General features: G+C 45.4%; 2 protein-coding genes and 1 long non-coding RNA gene across 7 annotated transcripts in view; 2 read left to right on the top strand and 1 right to left on the bottom strand.

The window, feature by feature from the left end:
• Positions 1 to 17,215, bottom strand: part of SMIM14 (small integral membrane protein 14) — an 85,550-nt gene extending 68,335 nt beyond the window's left edge. The window contains exon 1 of the mRNA XM_037897917.2: positions 16,712 to 17,215. The gene's annotated coding sequence lies outside the window, so the exon portion shown is untranslated. The remainder of the gene's footprint in view (positions 1 to 16,711) is intronic.
• On the top strand, positions 1,962 to 9,973 carry LOC122465360. The gene is made up of 3 exons (XR_006290139.1): positions 1,962 to 2,081; positions 7,738 to 9,246; positions 9,396 to 9,973. It is a non-coding gene; the product is annotated as an uncharacterized LOC122465360 (long non-coding RNA).
• A 113-nt stretch (positions 17,216 to 17,328) lies between the features above and the next one.
• UBE2K (ubiquitin conjugating enzyme E2 K) overlaps positions 17,329 to 20,772 on the top strand; it is a 57,744-nt gene continuing 54,300 nt past the window's right edge. The window contains exons 1-2 of one of the 5 annotated variants that reach the window (XM_043544501.1): positions 17,829 to 17,967; positions 19,854 to 19,939. Coding sequence is in view for 3 of the 5 variants with exons in the window: in XM_037897914.2 (XP_037753842.1) it covers positions 17,796 to 17,967 (172 nt within the window). In the remaining 2 variants the exon portion in view is untranslated. Of the gene's footprint in view, positions 17,968 to 18,148; positions 18,173 to 19,853; positions 19,940 to 20,772 lie in introns of those variants that run through there. The other 4 variants (XM_037897915.2, XM_037897914.2, XM_037897916.2 and 1 more) reach the window with 4 other exon arrangements.

Raw genomic sequence — 20,772 nt, 5'->3', positions numbered from 1 at the left:
AATTTGGAGGGTTGTTGGGTATGGGTGGGAAAGTATGGAACAGGTTTTTTGCGGGGAGCTTCCCCATGCAGACCCTGGCTGACCCCTAGCCTCTCCCATTCAGTCAGGCACAAGTGTCCCTCCACCCCCACTCAGACACTCACTCCCCCCTTCCCCATGTGTCCTTGCACCACGTGTCCCTCCACCTCCACCTCAGACACCCACTCCCCCAACCCCATGTGGCTCTGCACCTCCTCCCCTGTCCCTACATGTTTCTGTACCCCCACTCAGCCACCCTGTCCCTATGTGGCTCTACACCCCTCCCCCGTCACGATGTGGCCCCGCACCTCCCTCCCCCCTGGGACCCTGCACTTCCACTCCCATTCAGCCCCTGCCCCAGTCAGTCCTCCCCCTCTAGCACTTATGGGCCCCTGTCTGATCCCCCAGCACCCCACGCTGTCTGTGTCCCCATAACCCCTGTCTCCTGACCTGGTCTGACAGGTGCTGTGGAGAAGGCTCTGCAGGCTTTCTCTCTTCCCTAGCTGGCTGGGAGCAGCTGCTGTGTTCTATTGCCACAGTACCCTTTGGTGGGCAAAAGGAGGAACTACAGAAGATATTTGCTGCTGGGATCTGCTGCTCTGTTCTATCGCCACAGCACCCTCTGGTGGGCAAAAGGCGGTACTGCAACAACTTTTCAGCAGAAGCTTTTTTCTGAGCGAAAAATTAAAAGTATTCATGGCTCATTAATTATGCACACACGCAGTGGCGGAAAATTCCCCCAGGAGTAACTAGCATTGTGTACTGCATAAGACAGACCTTCTCTCCCCACCACAGTGACACTGATACCAAGCTGAAGTAAATAAACTGAAAAATATGAGATATCCAGTAAGTATAATGGGCCTGTTGCAATCATTAAGCCTACAAATTTACCATAATTTACAAGTTTACTGGAAAAAGCTATGATTTAGTCATGGGTATTTTTAGTAAAAGTCATTAATAAATAAATAAACAAAGTCACTGCCTGTGACCCATCCGTGACTTTTACTAAAAACACCCCTAACTAAATCTTAGGTGTGGGAGGGTGCTCCCGCAGATGCTGCTGCTCTGGCGGTGGGGCCGCTGTGGAGCCCCACCGCTGCTGAGGGGATGCTCTGGGGTCCTGCCAATGCTACTTCTGGGGGGTGGGCGGCCCGGGGTCCTGTCGCTGCTGCTGCTCCAGACGAGGTGGCCTGGGGCCCTGCAGCTGCTGCTGCTCTGAGCAGGGGGAAGCACCCCACCACCCCTGCTGCTCCAGGCAGGGGGCAGCACCCCTGAGCCCTGCTGTTCCTACTGCTCCAGGTAGGGGATGGCACCCCAGGACCTCACCGCTACTGCTGCTCCGGGTGAGGGGGGGTGTGGCCCGGGGCCCTGCCACTACGGCTGCTCTGAGCAGGGGGAAGCACCCCACCACCCCTGCTGCTCCGGGCAGGAGGCGGCCCGGGGCCCCACCAATGCTGCTCCTGGGGCCCCGGGACCAGCTGCCTGGTGCTGTCCAAGCAATGGCTGGTGCAGCTGGCCCTGGGCTGCCTCAGCTGCTCCGGTGGCCCTGGGGTTAGCCACACCAGCCGCTGTAGAAGTCACAGAGGTCCCGGAATCCATGACTTTCGTGAAAGACTCACAGCTTTATTCATAAGATGTCACAATAACCTATAACAACAAATGTTGATGGGAAAAGGTACAAAAGGGAGACACAAAAACTGAATTAGTCCAAACAAAAAGGCCTACTGATAAAACTCAAAGACTGTGTTAAGCTTATGCTTGGTAAACAAGAAAAATGTGGAACCAGAAATTAGCAAACCAAAATTGGTGTGTCAGAAGCTAGGCCTAATTGGCAGACAAAATAACGAGGGGGTGGACCATTCCACCCACCATTCCCTTTGTAGGTCCGTGATGGGGTGACTACCCTACACTCACCCTGCAGGGTTGAATGCAGGCCAGATGAGCTAATTAACCCATTAAGTAGCTGATTAAGGAGGCTCAGGTATAGGCAGGGCCTATAAAGCCCAGGAGTTGAAAAAGAAGGGGATAGTGAGTGGAGACTGCAGTCACTCCTTGGGAAGAGGGTAAGGTTACCAACTTTCTAATTGAAGAAAATGGAATACTTTGCCCTGCCCAACCCCTTCCCTGATGTCCCACCCCTTCCCCAGCCCTTTTCTGAGGCCCCACCCCCAAGCCTGCTCACTCCCTCCTTCTGTTGCTTGCTCTCCGTGACCCTTGCTCATTTTCACTGGCCTGGGGGAGAGGGTTGGGGTGCAGGATGAGGGCTCTGGCTGGAGGTGTGGACTCTGGGGTGGGGCTGGGGCACAGGAGGGGACTCTGGGCTAGGGATTTGAGTGTGGGAGGTGGTATGGGCTCTGGGCTGGGGGTGCAGTAACCGGAGTGGGTACAGAAATGATGGGATCAGGGTGTGGAGGGGCTAGGGGTTGGGGGTGCAGGTGGGGGGGTGAGGGCTCCAGTTGGGGGTGTGGGCTTTGGGGTGAGGCTGAGGATTAGGGGTTTGGGAAGCAGGAGGGGTTTCTGGGCTGTGGCTGAGGGGTTTGGAATACAGGAAGAGACTCAGGGCTAGGGCAGGGGTTGGGGTGTGGGCTCTGGTAGGAAGCTTAGGTGTAGGAGGGGGTTCTGAGCTGGGGCAGAGGGTTGGGGTATAGGAGGGGGTTTGGGGTGCAGGCTCCAGGTGGTGCTGACCTCCGGAGGCCCCAGCATTTCTCAGGGACAGAGGAAGTCAGCACAGCTCCCAGGAAGTGGGGATATGTCCCTGTGGCTCCTAGGCAGAGGGGGAGCCAGGAGGCTCCCTCCTTCCCACAGGCACTGTCCCCGCAGCTCCCATTGGCCATGGTTCCCAGCCAATAGGAGCTGCAGTGTCAGTACTTGGAGCGGTGTCTGCAGGCAAGGGCAGCGCACTGAGCTCCCCTGGCCACCCCTAAATCTAGCAGCCAGAGGGACATGCCAGCTGCTTCCTGAGAGCCATGCGGAGCTGGTCACAGAACCTGCTAGCTCTGCGCTAGCCAGACTTTTAGTGGCCCGTTCAGCTGTACTGACTGGAGCCCCCAGGGACCGGGCATTCCACTCAAAAACCAGACATCTGGCAACCCTAAAAGAGGGAGGAGGCTTAGGGAATTGGTAGGCCCAGGAAGAAAAAGGGACCTAGCAATAGGAAGAAGCTCAGGAATAGAGCAGTGAGGCCAGAGAGAGAGAAATCCCAGACTGCTGAGCTGAGGGTCCCTGGGCTAGAACCAGGAGAAGAGGGCAGGCCTGGGTTTCCCTACCAGCCATCAGGTGAGAGGCACTGAGGTAGTGAGCAAGAGGGCTGCCTAGGACTATTGAGTAGCTAAACTCCTCTGGAAGAGGGGAACACAGATAGTGACATGGCTGGAGGGCTGAGTCACGAAGAGGATGCTGTGGTTCCTGATACTGCGAGAGAGGCTTTAGGAGTAGGGGTGGGAGGTTTGTAGAAATTTTGGTGGTGCCCAGTACCTGCCCCTCCCCAAACTCTGCCCCCCACCTGCCTAAGGCTCTGGGAGGGAGTTTAGGTAGGGGGAGCAGGTCTGGAGTACAGGCCCTGGGCTGGGGCAGCGGATTGGGTTGCAGGCTCTGGGAGGGAGTTTGGGGGTGTGGGAGGGAGTTTGGGGATCAGAGGAGGTGTGGAGGAAGGAGGTGCAAGCTGTTGGAGGGGTGCAGGGGTGGGGATGAGGGGTTTAGGAGGAGGCTCAGGGTTAGGGCAGAGGGTTGGGGTGAGGGCTGGGGGGTGGGGCTGGGGGGTTCATGATGCAGGATTAGGGCAGAGGGTTGGGGTGTAGGGAGGTCAGGGCTGTGGCTGGGGGTGTGGGCTCTGGGGTGGGGCTGAGGAGTTTGGGGTGCAGGCAGGCTGCCCCCAGGCTGGGGCCAGACAGGAGGACTCCCCCCAGCCGTCTGCCTGCCAGCAGCAGTGAGCTCTGGGGGAGGGGCCCCCCTCTCCCCCATGGCAGCACACTCATCCTGCATCACTGCATGTGCTCCTAGGGCCCCTCTCAGGTCCAGGAAGCCCCCTTGTTTCCCCTGTGGTGGGTGCTGGGGGTGGCTGCCATCACATATGCACCTCCGCCCCGCTGCTGCCCCTCATTGTAGCCTCACTGGGGGGTGGGGAATGGGGCTGCCCCTTGCCCAGCATGGGGCAGGAGCAGTGACTGTGGGCAGGGGGGCCCTTTGTGCTGGTGGAGGGTCCTGCTGGAAAATGTAAGTGTCAGAGGTGGAAGGGTGGCCTGGCCTGCCCTGCCACTAGTGGGTGGGGGCGCTAGGACCCTGCGGCAGCAGTTGATACTGGAGCCAGCAGAGCGGAGTCAGCATGGAGCTGCAGGGGAGAGGCAGGGAGGCTCCAGGACCCAAGAGAGGTGCATGAGGGCAGCAAGTGGGGTCCAGGGGACACTCAGGGGAGCAGCAGGCAGGGCCAGGAGAGAGACCTGGCCCCAAACATTGGTGGAGCCTGGGCCCTGAATATTGCTGGAGGCTGGGCACTACGGGCCCATACAACTCGCTGCCCCTGTTTAGGAGGACAGCCGTGACAGTGTGCAAACTGTGGACTGGAGGTGAGGGGATATCGGCCTCCAGCTAATCCTCAGAGTACCAGGAGGAGGCATCAATTCAGTGGTGAATGTTGAGGGGCCTTAAAGAAAAAGACTTTGAGGAGAAAAATTGGCTATTGGTGCAAACTTCACTATCATGGCCACAGCTGCCACCCCACTGTCCCCTGAGAACCAGGGCCTTCATCACCCTGACAGATGTCCTGAGCAGACTGGGCCAGAGAGGGACCCAAATGACATCACCACCTGTACAGATGCTCCAGCTGAATCCTAGACACCATCTGGGATGAAACGGGATTGGACTTTAACAGCAGCAGCAACTCTAGCCCATATCAAAGAATGTCCTTTCTTTCACCCAAAAGGACAATTACTCTCTTTAGTGCCATCTAAAAGACTGTCAAATTTTTTTTCTTCAGCTAAAGGAAAATGGAACAAGGAATGTTTTAGATTTTCAATGCTTTAACTATTTCCTTTTCTGTATCTTTTAATAAACGTCAAATGGATTTTTAATGGTGTTTGCACCATAGTACTGAGTAGGCTGAGGTCTCTGTATAACAAACCCAGGACCTTATTTAACACTGTTTAATGTTGGACAGTGATGGGTTGTTAACACTATTGGCACATATATTACATCTAAATGAATACAACAGGTCTTACGCATATATAAATAACTGAGTAAACAAAACATCAGTCCAGTTATTGTTGGCTTTGCAGTATGATCATTTTATTTGTTCAATAAAAATTTTCCTATTTCAAAAGAAAATATTGAATAATATTAGAAAAGAGTATTGTAATCATACAGCCAACTAACTGAAATCTTAAATTATTTATTTGCATGACAAGTACAAGAAACCTGAAAATTTAGAAAATGTCAGACTTTTTCAGTCTTGATCAGGAGCTCAGTTATCACAGCATTATAGATAGATCTAATATTTATTTGTAAGGGGACTGTTGACCCCTTACTAAAACTTAGTGGGTGGGTTTGGTTGGCTAGCTCCCAGTACCAAAAAAAGGGGGAATGGGGCAAGGCCAAAGCTCCAGGTCAGCCTGATTGAGAGGGCCGGCAGGCTAATGAGGAAGTCAGGAGGCGAGGGGTCCCATTCTCTGTGTGAGCTGGAACTGCCTGGGACAGAGCAGGGCCAAATTAAGGAGAGAGCACGAGCCTGAGCTGAGACAGAGCTACGCTGGCCAGAGGAGCAGCCCAGGGGGCTGGAAGCAGAGCTGCAGCAGCGGGGCTGGGGCTGGAGCTGGGTGCAGTTCGCAGCTGGGAAGAGTGAGGAGAACCCTGGGCAGAGGGCCCAATGCAGGGAGATGCTCCCAGGCAAGAGGCCTGGGAGGCTAGACTTGGGTGGCATGGATCATAACCCCGACAGGGGGGCCAACACTGGAAAGGGTCCTGCCACCTAGAGTCTGAGGGTGTGTGTCCGGAGCCTGAGCAAGTGCCTGAGCCGTGGCATTCCTGCAGCACAGCCAGGGCCTGAGAAGGAGGCCTGGGACATGTGAAGGACAGACTATGAACTTCTCTTATATTCCAGAAACTGCTGTTTGTGATATCCCCGTGCGACAGAGCAGGGTTATGTATTTTTCTTTAACCTTTCCCATTTTTTTCATTATTTTTTAAATGGATTTCTGTTAAATTATATTTGCTTGAACCATATGCAATGATCAGTGTGTCAGTGAAGCTTCCACAGTGCAGAGAGTACCCCGAAGTGAGGACACACTAGCCCCTGTCCTAAGTGACGGCAAGAATGGGGGTCAAGCCCCCAGGAATCCTGGTCCCAACCTTGTCAGGGTTATGAGGACTCTGCCACACTGGAGAGTCGAAGGTAACTCCTCGAGGTCAGGCAGAGATCTGGGTAAAGGGAGTGGGAGCAAGGACTCGGATCCTTTCACTAGCCAGTTTCACCAGGGTACTGTATAAGCCAGGAAAGTTCCCCCAAATAGTGGGACCATTCCCCCACTTACATAATGTACTCCTGGGGGAATTGTGCATCACTGCGCGTGCATGGCCCCCACAGATTTCTTTGCTTATCTGCAGAAAAATGACTTCTGACAGAGAAGTTGCAAGAGTGGTCATGCGCCCATGCCCTAGCAGTGCAGACAGGTCGGTTTGGGCACCCAGAGCAGCTGGTAGAGATGTAAATCACAGCTGAGGGGGGTTAGGTAGTCATGTATATGAGAGAGACACTCTGTCCGTCTTGCTCACTATTGCAGCACACTCAGCATGGAGGGGCAGGGCTTTGGAGTATTTCTGAAAATGTAGGAGCAGGGCAGGCTCTGTTTCCTCTGGTAAAGGAGAATGTAGCAGCCTGCCTGCTTAGTGAATTGTTCCCATTGTTCTTAGTGAATTCCCCCAGAAGTATAAAACAGGTGTAAAAATTTAAGGCTCCTTTACATTACCAGAGTGGTGGAAAGGAGCCTTATTGTACACGACAGTATGGCCTTATAAATGCTTATGGTGCTTTAGTGATTAGAACTGGTCTAAATTTTTGGTCTGAAAAAATTTCCTAACAAAATGTGCTCCATGAACTGTTTACTACTGACCATTTGGGAGATGGTAAGTAGCCAGTATAAATTGTGAGTTTGAGTCCCCAGCCATCACTTGCTCTTCAGTTGCCTGTGATGTAACACTGAGCATATAGCTGCATATATTTGTTGACTAATAATTAGAAGTAAAGGGTCAATACTAGCTATATTACTATTAGACAGAAGGGGGTTGATTTCCTCCAATGCTCCTCGCTCCCATTCTCCATCCATTGTATTGTAGTTTAAATAAATTACCAAAATTTAAACTAGCTGGATTATATTGCATTATTTTGACAAAAAAATGCAGAATTTTAAAATATTGTATGCATAATTTTTAATTCTTTGGCACAGAATTCCCACAGGAGTAATAATGATAGGACTTGGTCTTAACACCAGACTGGTAATATTGTTTTAAACTGAAATTTATAAATTCTATTTGTGATCTCGTCCCTAATTAACGCCTACAATTTAGCCTGCCATGGATGACAGTTACTTGCTCCTCCCTATTCTCTCTCCTCAAAGATTAGGATTATGTTTGCTTTTGTTTATCTCCAGTTCTTTCATGGCACCTCCCCTCTCTTCAAGTAACTGTTAAATCTGTTATTGGATTAATAATCTCCTCTCATGCCTTTTTCAGGATCCTGAGATTCTGAGGATAACCTATGCAACAATGCTATAAGAACAAGGATTGTTCTTACTGGAGAAAAGGTGTTTAAGAGGGGATATGTTAGAAGTCTTCAGGATGTACAAGGGATACCATGAGAACATGTGGATAAGATATTTGAATGGAATCGGTGATAAACCAAAGGACTCAGGAAGAAAGTGGTCAGAGACATGGCCTAAAAATAAGTAAACTATATTTGAAAAGAGCTTTGTTTGAGACACAGTTTTAATACAGAGGGTTGTAAATTTTACCTTCAAAGGTCAGAGAAGTTGAAACAACTCAGTCTAGTTCCTCTTTCAACACTGCTAATACTTGAAAGAAAATATCTGGCCACAAGGTGGTTGACATTTTAATCAATGCTTTTGTCACATCAAGAACTAACAATTGTAATTTTTATCTGTAGATCTTCCAGTTATTTTCTATTCATACAATGTTCAAAAATTATATTGCCTATATGGATTAAGTCTGCCTATCCTATCTTTATGTTAAAAGTTTCTTCTGTATCTAGTAATGGGTTCATTTTAATAATTTTGTACTTGCTGTGTAAGGCTTATTTGACATAACTCCCACTTTGTATAAGATGTTCTGCTTTCTTACCCACCAGGACACTCCTTGTTTTTCAGCTTGCAAAAGGATTTGTGGATTGTATGTTTTTTGCGTTATTTGGCTCTTTGGCTCATCCTGAAAGTGACTGAGCTATCTTGGAACTCAATTCCACTAAAATTCAAGCTCTTAAGGGTGAATTCTGACTGCAGATACAAAATAAGTTGTTTTAGTTAATTTAAGTTGCCCCGGTACCAAGCACCATTCAAAACCTTTAAACAAAATACACAGCAACATATCACTATTTTTTTTTTTCATAAAGCCATTTACTATGAATGCATCCACAAGTAGCAGCCACTAGAAGATGTATGTGACATACATACGCACACCATTCTAAATGTATTCTTAATATAGTATTGGAACAAAACCCACAACAATAACCCTGTAGTCAAATTCTGAATTCTTGGCTCAGTTTTTAGTTTGTTTTGAGACAAAACTCCCATTTAATTTCAACAAGAGTTTTGCCTGAGAGAGAATTCATGATTATATTACTACTCAGTTTTAGCCAACACAATAAGATCAATGGAGAGTTTTTATACAGGACTGTCCTATTTTCCAAAATACAGATGATCTAGGCTACTATTAACATACATAAATGTAATCAGTGTTCCCAACAAATTTTTTTAGATTCCTTCATGTCACTTTTGGGATGAGATGATCTTAATGCAAGCAACAAGGTCCAAAACTTTACTAATTTATAAAAAAACCAACATATACATTTTCCCCACATTTTTGGAAATTTACATGATATTACAAAAGATTTACACCAGATGAAAATTTGATTCCTACCATCACAGATAATTGCCTTTTTAGCAAGATGGCTGCCACTAGAAACAGGCTAAGAAATGCCAGCTGTAATTTAAATTTTAAATTACAGTGGTAAGTGCTTCTGAAATTTAAAACAGATTACAAGATTAGTAGACTGAACAAAATGAGTACACTTCTAGATTTTTTTAAAGTATTTTTTAAGGAAAATTCTAAGTTAGGACTGTTGCAACATCTTTAATTCAGATCTTTGTGCATTACAGGATATAGAATCTCATAGAGGGTTTCACAACACTAGATGTTTGATTCCCCTGGAATACACTTGCTTTTCCTTCAATTCACTTGAGAAACCCACATAGTCTGTGAAGTCTACCTGCACATTCATATACCATGTTGTTCATTACTATTTGTATTGTACTTATTTATGCCTTTAAATTATAAACTCTTTGCTGGGGAAAGTTTTTTGCTGTTGTATACAGTGTCTTATCTGTTAAAGGAGAGCCATAGGTATATATTAAGTTTAAGGAATAGAAATCTGTTTTAGCTGCTGATGGACCAGGGATCTAGTTCTAGTGTTGTGTGAATGTGACTATGTTGTGATTGCATCTATTGTCTGAAAACAGATTCTTTACTCCAGATTTCCATGCAGATCTACCAATGCTCTTCAATTCTGAACTGTAGCATCCTTTGCTATTCCAGTCCCACCTCCACATTCTTATTCTACAGCATTCTGTAATGCACCCTAGCTTCAACCCCAACCAGTTCATCCAAAATACTGCTGCCAAACCATCTGTCTTTTCCACTGTGTCACTCCCCTCCGAAGAGACATCACGGGATACCTACTACAATGCGCATAATTCATTTGCAAATTGGATACAATTAACTTAGGCTTGAATAGAGACTGGGAGTGGCTTAGTCATTATGCAAGGTAGCCTATTTCCCCTTGTTTTTTCCTACCCCCCGCCCCAGACATTCTTGTTAAACCCTGGATTTGTGCTGGAAATGGCCCACCTTGATTATCATACACATTGTAAGGAGAGTGGTCACTTTAGATAAGTATTACCAGCAGGAGAGTGGGGTGGGAGGAGGTATTTTTTCATGCTTTTTGTGTGTATATAATAAGATCTTCTATACTTTCCACAGTATGCATCCGATGAAGTGAGCTGTAGCTCACGAAAGCTTATGCTCAAATTGGTTACTCTAAGGTGCCACAAGTACTCCTTTTCTTTTTGCGAATACAGACTAACACGGCTGTTACTCTGAAACCTACAATGCACATTAAATTCTAACTTCTTCTAGTCTTCAAGGATGATATGGCACAATGCCTAACTACATTTGATTTGTGGGTCTTTTGCACATCACTCCCACACTAATTGATTTCAGCCTTGATATCCCTTCTCTTACAAAGCTCTTTGTGTCTTCTTTCAGGCTGTCTCTTATGCCCAAATACCGCCCTCCAAACCTGTTGGCTAAGTTACCTCCCTCATTTCATTTCAATTCCTCCAAAAAAAAAAATCACTTCTGCCATTTTGCCTATTATGGATGAGGGGGAGGAAAGAAACAAAAACCAACAACAGAACCATTAAGATGTGTATTTGCCTGACTTCGTCTTAGCGGATGCGCAATGTGCCTCAGGTGTCATGTGACCAGGATTCATCACCGAATCTGGTCTGCTAGTTGGATCATTAGCATCCCCAGCTTGGGCCAGGTACTGATGGGGAGTGCAATGTGAATGATCCATGCCCCCCTGTGCCTGACGGAATAGCCATATCATATAATTCTCATTCTTGTCCTTCCCTTCCCTCCTCTCGTTACCCTAACTAATTGTGTCCTGTTGACCAGGAACCATGTCTTTACTTGCTTTGTAAGGCAGACAGCACATTTCAGGGCAACTGGAAAATACAAAAAGTTATTTTTAAACAGAGAAGTAATAATCACAAAGCAAAGAGCCAGATATTTCTAACCCTGGCTCTGCTGCTGACTTAGCATGTGACATTTGGCAAATCATTTGGGGCCTAATCATGTGAGGGGTTGAGCATCTTCAGTTCCACGCCATGCAAAACTAGGCTCTTAACTTCTCTAAGATAGCTTTCTGGTGTGCAGAAGCAGTACCAGCAAGGGGAAGAGGACATATGCAACATCATTAACAGGGCAAGACAGCAAAACAGATCACCCCTAAGGACTTATTGTGAGAGAAAGGGATGTCTCAAGAGATATATTTTGTGACTTCGCATGCTTTAGTAGAAGGAGCAGGGATTGTCAGAGTACAGTGCTTTCAAGTCACACCCCCAATGCAGCCTACTGGACTCTACCAAAGGATGCTAGGAGGGGATAAAATGAGATCAACACCTATGTATCCCATAGGAAGATTGTAAAATTAATTTATTAAACATCACAAGGCTTTTAAAATGTAACACTATATAAGTTTTAAAATTTATTAGATGGTAACACTAGCAATGCAGAAAATACTTATCCCAGTACAAATACTTAGCTCACAGGGGTGAATGTTTCCAAATGGTATGTAATACAGTACCAATGGATTATGGTGAATTTATGTTTTGTGATAATGGCCAAATCCTCACTTCTCTTCCATCATTACTTCAGTATCTATGTAACTTTTAGTTCTTTCAGGCCCTGAAATGTATCATTAATATTTTAAGTTTGCTTCTTAAAGGATCCCTAAGAAGGCACTTGTCTTTTTTTTTGGGTCATGTTGCTGGTAGAAAGAAGTCAGTATCCATAATTTCTGCTACAATGGTAGGAGTCACTTTCTATCCCCCACAAATGGCAGGAAAATAAACCTTTAAGAAAACAATAATGCTGCTTGATATTGTTGGTTTTCATGTGTAACAGATTGATTTAGAAGCTAAAGGCAGGGAGGTAGCCAAATGATGAAAGATCTAGATGAGAGCAGCATTTTCTAATAAACTTGCAGTTAGGCTCAACATGTAAATAGCAGCAGTGTGCTACTATTATTCATTTTAGTAAATTTCTTTGCATAAGGATTATTCATCATTTGCTGTTGAAGTTGCAGGTTGTTATCTGGTGTAAACTTAGTGACTGATCTCTTGTGTAACTAGACTGTCAGATGAATTACACCAAGTGAATTTGGCTCATCAAATCAATTTGGTACACTAACCATATTCGTATGATTATATTATCAAGCGAGTAAGGACAGGAAATAGATACAATTTAGAATAAGTGTAGCTGGTAGTATTGTATGGTACACCTCCATATGGTGAAAATCAAATAATCCCTTTTCTTTTGATTTTTCTCTGACTGCAAGACTTTTGTAGTTCTCTCTGAATTGTCTCACAAGACAGACCGGATGGCTTAGTAGTAGCAGGGCTACTTTAGCTCAGTCAATAGAAGGCTCTACGTATTTTACATCAGCAGGCACACCTGACATATTCCATCCAGTAGAGGGCAGTGTTACACTTGTACACAAACCAGGACATTGCAACCTATAGGACGAACAACAGGAAAGTTCAGATGACAGCTTAAACTGGGTAGACTTGTACAACCAATTATTTTTGTGATTAAAGCTAATACTCTATTGACTCTAGATCTTTGAATCACTTGAGTCACAAAGTTGCCAACTTGATTAAGATTTTATCCGAAACAGAAGCTGCCATAGGAGGAACTCCATTTGATAGACTTGACTGCATGAAGAACAGGAGTACTTGTGGCACCATAGAGACTAACAAATTTATTAGAGCATAAGCTTTCGTGGGCTACAGCCCACTTCATCGGATGCACAGAATGGAACATATAGTAAGAAATATATACACACACACACACAGAAGGTGGAAGTTGCCATACAAATTATAAGAGGCTAATTAAGATTAGCTATTATCCGCAGGAGAAAAAACCTTTTGTAGCGATAATCAAGATGGCCTATTTAGACAGTTGACAAGAAGGTGTGAGGATACTTAACATAGGAAAATAGATTCAATATGTGTAATGACAACCCAGCCACTCCCTGTCTCTATTCAAACCCAAGTTAATGGTATCTAGTTTGCACATTAATTAAAGCTCAGCAGTTTCTCGTTGGAGTCTGTTTCTGAAGCTTTTCTGTTGCAAAATTTTCTTAAACTTTTTACTGAGTGGCCAGAGAGGCTGAAGTGTTCTCCTACCACTTTTTGAATGTTATGATTCCTGATGTCAGATTTGTGTCCATTTAGTCTTTTGCATAGAGACTATCCAGTTTGGCCAATGTACATGGCAGAGGGGCATTGCTGGCACATGATGGCATATATCACATTGGTAGATGTGCAGGTGAATGAGCCCCTGATGGAGTGGTTAATGTGATTAGGTCCTATGATGGTGTCACTTGAATAAATATGTGGACAGAGTTGGCATCAGGCTTTGTTGCAAGGATAGGTTCCTGGGTTAGTGTTTTTGTTGTGTGGTTGCTGGAGAGTATTTGCTTCAGGTTGGGGGCTGTCTGTAAGCGATGACTGGTCTGTCTCCCAAGATCTGTGAGAATGAGGGATCATTTTTCAGGATAGGTTGTAGATCTTTGATGATGCGCTGGAGAGGTTTTAGTTGGGGGCTGAAGGTGACGGCTAGTGGCGTTCTGTTATTTTCTTTGTTGGGCCTGTCCTGTAGTAGGTGACTTCTGGGTACTCTTCTGGCTCTGTCAATCTGTTTTTTCACTTCAGCAACTGGGTATTGTAGTTTTAAGAATGTTTGATAGAGATCTGCACAGTTATTGTTAATTGCTATTTTTACAGTACCCAAAAATGTGATAGAGATGTTTTACACACAAATAAGAAGGCAGCCTCTGGCCTGAAGAGCATATATATATATACATATACATATACATATATATATATATATATATATATATATGTATAAAGAGAAGATGAGGGATAAAAGAGAGGGAGAGGATGGGGGATAAGGATTATAAAGAAGAGCTCGAGGATTCTGTACCCATCTTGGATTTTGTGTTTTATCATTTGTTTTTAATAAAGATTTTAAATAACTTTTGATATAAAATGAACATACCATGCTGTATAAAAGCCCTACTGCGGCCAGAATACTATTCTATCTCTGGGAGTAGATGAAGCTAACAATACAAAAATCAAAACCATGGCTAGGTCTACATTGGGGAGTACCTGATACTTATATCAGCAAAACACTTAGTGTGGATGCCGCTTATACTGCCAAGCTGTGCTTTTGCCAGTATAGTTTATTCCAGCTTCCCCCTCCACAAGTGAAATAAGCTATACTGTCAAAAACAGTTTTACATGTATAACTGTGTTTACAGTGCCAGCACAGCCATGTCAGTCACAAGTCACATCTCATCACACCCCTGATCAACATAGCTATGCTGGCAAAAATTTGTAGCCTAGACCTGTTCTAGGTCTTCGTTAAAGAGTCAATACTTCTTCCTTTTACTAAAGTGTGTGAAGTCACAGTATGTATCTCCTGAGGTATCCTTCCCTCTTACAAGAAGTCTGCCAGCAAAACCAGGGAAGACTGGATTTCATATTCCTGATATTTCTAAGCTAAAAAGCGAGGGGGGAGGAGAATTGTCAGGCCTTACTATATAGCATAAAGAAGCAAAAGAGGGCAAACAGAATTTTTAAAATAAATCCTTTGAAGGTCACCTTTACTTATCACTTAATCCCTAAAGTGTCAGAAGGAAGTGAAGAAATATTAAACTGTTTTCAACAACTCTGTACTAGTGATATTAGAAAAGTGGAAATAACATTTTAAGGGCCAATCTCGCAAAGGAATACATGTAGATGGCCCTTAAACCCACTGAGTTGTGAGTGGACATCCATGCAGACTCTACTGGAAAACTGAGTCCTTAATAACCCAATCCTGCAAACATTTATTCATGTGTTTAACTTTATGTCCAATGAGACTACTCATGTATTTGAAATTAAGCATGTGCACAAGCATTTGTAGGATCAGAGCCTAAAGTTGCACACTGGAAAGTTGGTATAAAAATGCATTTTTTCATGTTCTGAACCCAAGGAACAACTTGAATAATTCTAAATTAACCCCAAGAAGTCATAATAGCAAAATTTCCATTAATCTGAATAGAATAAAATGGGAAAATTGAGGGGACAAGGCATTAAAACGGGTAGTCAGAAAAACCATAATTTAATCCTACAAATTCCCCTCCTGCATTAACCTTACCAGAACCAAACCTTCAGAATACCACTAAATTCAGCATCTTTATTTTTCTTTCCTTTTTCCCCTTTAAGAGAACTGAGAGAGGGAACACGAAAAGCATATGGTGAGTCTGGAGTGGAGATGAGAGAGAGAACGAGTAAAGGATGGGGGAAGATGAGGAAAACAGGGATAAGGAGTGCAGCAAATTAAATGGAGGGTGTTATATAAAGGTGCTATAGGAATTTGAATTAATTTGATCAGTTTGTTTACACTATGGGAATTGTACATGATCAGATGGAAATGAGAGTTCCATACACAAAACAGACAAAATCCACTGCCATTTATATTATTATGGATATTACTGGATTTCCAGCACCCAGAAAGTACTGGCAACCTCATGGGAAAAACAGAAAGACTTCAGACTATTTGTGGAGTTAATGTTTTCTCAGCTCCCTAAGGAGCAAAGGCTGAAAATTAAAACTGCAGCTTCTTACTACTGTGGATTGGTGGGAAAAGGCAGATGCATTTAAAATCAGGATGCTAATTAAGTTTATTTATATTTATTTATTTTCTATTGCAGTCATCTAGGTAGTACCCTAGCACCCCATAAACATTCATTAATTTATCTTCACAAGACACTAGTGAGGTAGAGAAGCATTATTATCCTCATTTTTATAGATGGGGAACTGAGGCATAAAGATACTTGCCCAAGGTCACACAAGAAGTGTGAGACAGAAAGGAAGCAAGCCAGATTTCTTATCAGGCCAGTGTCCTTTAACTGCAAGATCATCCTTTCTGCAAAGGTACTAAAAGCTTGATTTGTAAAATACCATTCTCCTATTGTGTCAAAAGCAAGGTATTTGATCTTAAGATAGAGCTGATTCTACAAACAGATGCATCTAAGAATGCACTTGGTGCAATACAGCTCGAAGAAAACAGACCATGATGCTATGCATCAGTCACGCACATCACAGAGGAAGAGGGCACACGAAAAGAAACTATATTTAACGGTACTTTGCTGCACACACTTTCATCAACAGGGACTGTGCCTTCTTTAGTTTTTGTACAGTACTGAACACAGTGTGTGCGCTGCTGGAAACAAAAAAATTAAAGCACACACAAATGACAGCCATGTTACGAGTAAGTTCAACCATAAACCACCAGCGTCAGTTCTAAAGAAACCATTCCTTGTAACATCACTGAGACTAGAGAATCATTCTCTAACTGTCAGGGTACAACTTTCACATTGTGCATCATCCAGGAAGTGACATATCTGTCCTTGGCTTCCTATACTACTAAAAGAGTTGCTGTCCAACTTATTGTGTGAAACTCATTCACTTCCTTGGGAGACTTTAATACTCATGTGATCAACACTCCTAAGAGTGAGATCACATCTTAGGTGGGCTGTTCTCCATACCTACCTGCATATTTTGAAATAACGGTGGCCTACCTTTCTATCATCAGGTGTAGCCACTGCATCAGATCCTGCTCCATCCCCTTTGCCAGCATATTAATTTAGCCCTCTGGCTAAAACACAGTTCACCCCTTCTGAGGTATAGTTCCACAGTACTATGGTCCACCAGACTGGACTGACATGTTCGCCCCTTACTCTGTCTTCCTGGAGTCTTGTAGCAAAACCAACAGAAGTAAACAAAATACAGGTTTCTCTGGGGTTACCAGCTCCCTTCAAAATCATGGGCTGAGTTCCCAAAGCCCCTCTTTCATAGGGTTCTGTAGGCAAGCCAGGCAGGTTTTCAGGGCATGACCTACAGGCCTTCCCCTCCCTGGAAAGGCCCATAAACCATTCCTACTTCTTCCAGAGAGCCTCCACCACAGGCCAGGCATCTCCTCCGAGCTCTCACTGGAAGGAGTCCAGGAACAGCCGGCCCCTGGGGGTCACGCTCTCTGATCGGAGGGCAGAGCGCTAAGTGGCCCTTCCCCAATCTTCCCCGCTGTAGCCTCCCGAGTCCTTCTTCCCCAGCGCTCCAGCCACAAGGGGCGGCGAGCCTAGAGCCCGCTCAGCCCCGCGACTACCACGCCCCGTCCACGCCAGGCTGTGAGGGGAAGCCAGGCAGCATGTTAGCTCGCTGCCCACCCCTTTCCCAGGCGAGCTCTACAGGCCCCCGAAGCGGCTGAAGGGCTGTGTGGGTAACACCTACAGTGGAGATGACACAGCTGCTTCATCACAACACAGCGACCCTAGCTCTGACCCGTGGATTGTGAGGGGGTGTCACCGCAGGGACGTCGCGCTTTAGCTGAGCCCCGAATTCGGCACCGAAAGCGGCTCCTCGTGTGACAGGGCCGGGGACCAGGCGCCAGAGGGAGCGGGGAGCCTGGTGTCTCCCCAGGACCGGGGGGGGGGAGGTTAGCCTCCCCTCAGGGACAGGGGGAGGCCGGCAGCTTCTCGCAGCCCTTTCCCCCCCACCCGCAGTCCCCAGCGCTCCCCCACTCAGTGGCCGCTCTGCAGCCTGCATTGCCGCCGCACACGCTGCCGTGGCCCCGCCTGAGCGGCGGCGCCGGGGGCCGCAGCGCGCATGCTCGGCGCGGGCGCCATTTTGGTGGGGCCGGGAATTATCCAGCGGGAGCGGCGGAGCTCGCTGGGCCCGGCTCGGAGGCAGCGGCGAGTGGGTGCCGGCTGCGGAGATGGCCAACATCGCGGTGCAGAGGATCAAGCGAGAGTTCAAGGAGGTGCTGAAGAGCGAGGAGGTCAGAGGCTCCCCCCCTTCCCCGGCGGTGTGCCCGCCTGCCCCCCCCCCCTCCCGCGGCGGGGGGAGGGTCTGTCCCAGCCTCTCGGCAGAGGGGGAGACTAACGGCGGCTTAGGGATGAGGGACTCAACAGCGCGGGGAGCCCCCGCAGGCAGCGGGAGGTGGGGGCCCGGGGAGAAGGACCCAGAGGCCCGGCATGGAAGGGGTAGGAAGTGCGGCTGGGCAGCGAGCGAGCTGCCTGGGCAAGGCCGGGGAGCCCCAGGGTAAAGCGCCCCCTCCCCCACCCAGCCTGGCGTTGGTCTGGCCCAAAAGGGAGGCTCAAGGGATCCTAATAACAAGGCGGGGCGGGTGCGGGGCGGCGGCTCCCCACTGGCACAGCTGGTGATCCCTGTATTTCGTGGCAGGGGCACTGGGGAGAGGCTTTCCTATGGGATCTGAAAGGCGATGGGGCAGAGACAGGAGGGGTGGGTCATAACACGGGGTCACATTTCATCCAGCTCCCTGGTCGGCGTGTGACTGATACTGCAGAGAGTGATATGGTTTTTTTTTAAAATGAACGTAGGTAAAAGTCTATTTTGATAGATTTCCTTAATGCAGGGGCTTCCTTTTATTCCAGGTTATGTTACCCTGGCGTGTAGGGCTTTAGCCCTCCCACCCCCTGATATCCTAGTTATCTGGATGCCCCGTTTATCAGAAGTAATCGTCCCTGTAACAGGGATGTACAGTAATTTGGGAAAAGAAGCGGACTTATTTTAGGGAAGTGATAAAGAACTTTCAGTTTATTTCCGGGGACTGTGTAATAGCGTTGATAGTGATTGTATCAGAGCTGTTTTCACTGTGTCTGTAAATCTGTATTGCAAAATGTTAGGCAGATAGGTTTTGATGGCTGTGTCGTCACGATCATACTCATGAGGATGATGAGGCATGTTGTATGCCTGTGAAATATTAATGTGCAGTTTGACTCTGAAAACTGATGGGTTTAGACTCTGTACAAATTAGACGCATTCATAGTCGGAAAACCAAGGTGCTAGTAACTTCCTGAGGATTTGTGTTCCTTACAGAAAAGATGTTTAGTATTGCTGTAGTTGATGTGCTTTTGAATATAGTGTGCTAACAATGTTGTTATTATGCAGCTCAGAATAAACTATTTGCCAGAAAATCTTAAAGCCTAATTTCTACAGCTGTTGTGCATGTGATATTCAAATTGATTTCAATGTGAGTTCTAGTGCACAATGATTACAGAACCCAAATACTAAATTAGAAGTGATCCTGAGCGGTCAGCTGTGTATTCGTGTGCTGAAATTAGAATAGCCCGTAGTGTTTACTTTCTCTGAACAATACAGCTTAAAGTTGACTGCATATGCCTTTCTATTAGAAAGCACTTACTGAACAATCCAAATTTTGGCCTTGCATTATTTAGAAAAGAGAAACCTTAACGTATGCAACAGTGATATAAACATAGTCGGATCTTTGACTTTTCTTATAAAAAAGCTTGGGACCAGGGAGCAATTTTGTTTTCAATTCCTGTTTGTTTAATATATGTGCTGGAGGTATTTAGTGTGTTGAAGATTTAAAAAATTACGATATATACTCCCCTAGTTGTCTGAATTTTGATACAGCCCTTACTTTTGCAGAATTCCTTCATCTTTTAAATGAAACGTGTAAGAGAGCATTACCTTTTTTCCAGTATTCAGCTATTACTAGTAGTTAATGTATCAGTACATATGTAATCACTCTTTACATTACACACTTTCTTCTGGTATTCTGAATACATAGTTCATTTAAGTAATCGTGGATGTTTAATATAATGGCAAACCGATTCTAGATACTTGTGTTGGGAATACTTTGGCTTGATTTTTCAAAGTCTGAGTAAACTTTTTTTTCAGCTGTAGTGTGAAAACATTCAATATGAGGAGGAGAATGGAGGGATGACTAGATATTACTGGTCCAGGGAGGAAACTGCTGAGGCTAGGTAACTTTTTTTTTTTTTTTTAAAAAGTGAGTTGTGCATTGACAATCTGAATCCCAGACTTTTTTTTTTTTAAAAAAAATTGGTTGTCACAAATCATATAGCTAAAATGTGCTACTTTTAAAATAAAATTGTCTTGCATCAAGAAGTTGCTGATCTTATGTGCACTTAAACATTCTTGGAGTGGTGTGCTGAGCTGTAGCTGAACATGAAAACTGGCACTCAATCTGTTTCCCTATAAATGCCACCAAATGGCATTTGCTCTCATGTTGCATTTTGGAGAGAGAACATACAGAGTTTTCCTTTTATGTTCTTCCCAGAGTGAATTCTGGGCCTAGCTAAGTGGGAGCGAGCCAGAGGCAGTTTTAGAAGGGGATGGGGCAAATACTCAATTTCTTCTGCAATTCAGAGATCTTTAAAATAAGATGCAGGCCAATTTTCAAACTTAGGTGAATGAAAGATTTATAAAATGTATATTTCCTAGCCATATTTTTCATATCTAATGCCCTGTTTCTTTGTCTAGAAATGCCAATCTGGGTATATCTTTAAGATAACTTTTTAGGGTTTCACGTGCTTTCACTTCCTGGCTTAAAGTTGATGGGCCAAGGATTTTTTTAAATTGATTTTGTGCTCTCTTTTGCTTATTTTGTGTGAGGACCCAAAATGCTTTTTAAAAAAGTATTTTTTGTTCTTGCCTAATTAGTTTATTTTGAGTTCTCACACCTGAACTAAAGGAGTGGGATGTTGAATTTTTAGCAGACATCCTTTTAACCTAGTGTATTTGAATTAAACAGGTATGACCAAAAATGAGTTTTAAACTTGCCCTCTCTCTGCCT

This window comes from Chelonia mydas, chromosome 4, assembly GCF_015237465.2.
Source record: "Chelonia mydas isolate rCheMyd1 chromosome 4, rCheMyd1.pri.v2, whole genome shotgun sequence".
Taxonomy (NCBI): Eukaryota; Metazoa; Chordata; order Testudines; family Cheloniidae; genus Chelonia; species Chelonia mydas.
This window is presented reverse-complemented; position numbering and strand designations above follow the sequence as displayed.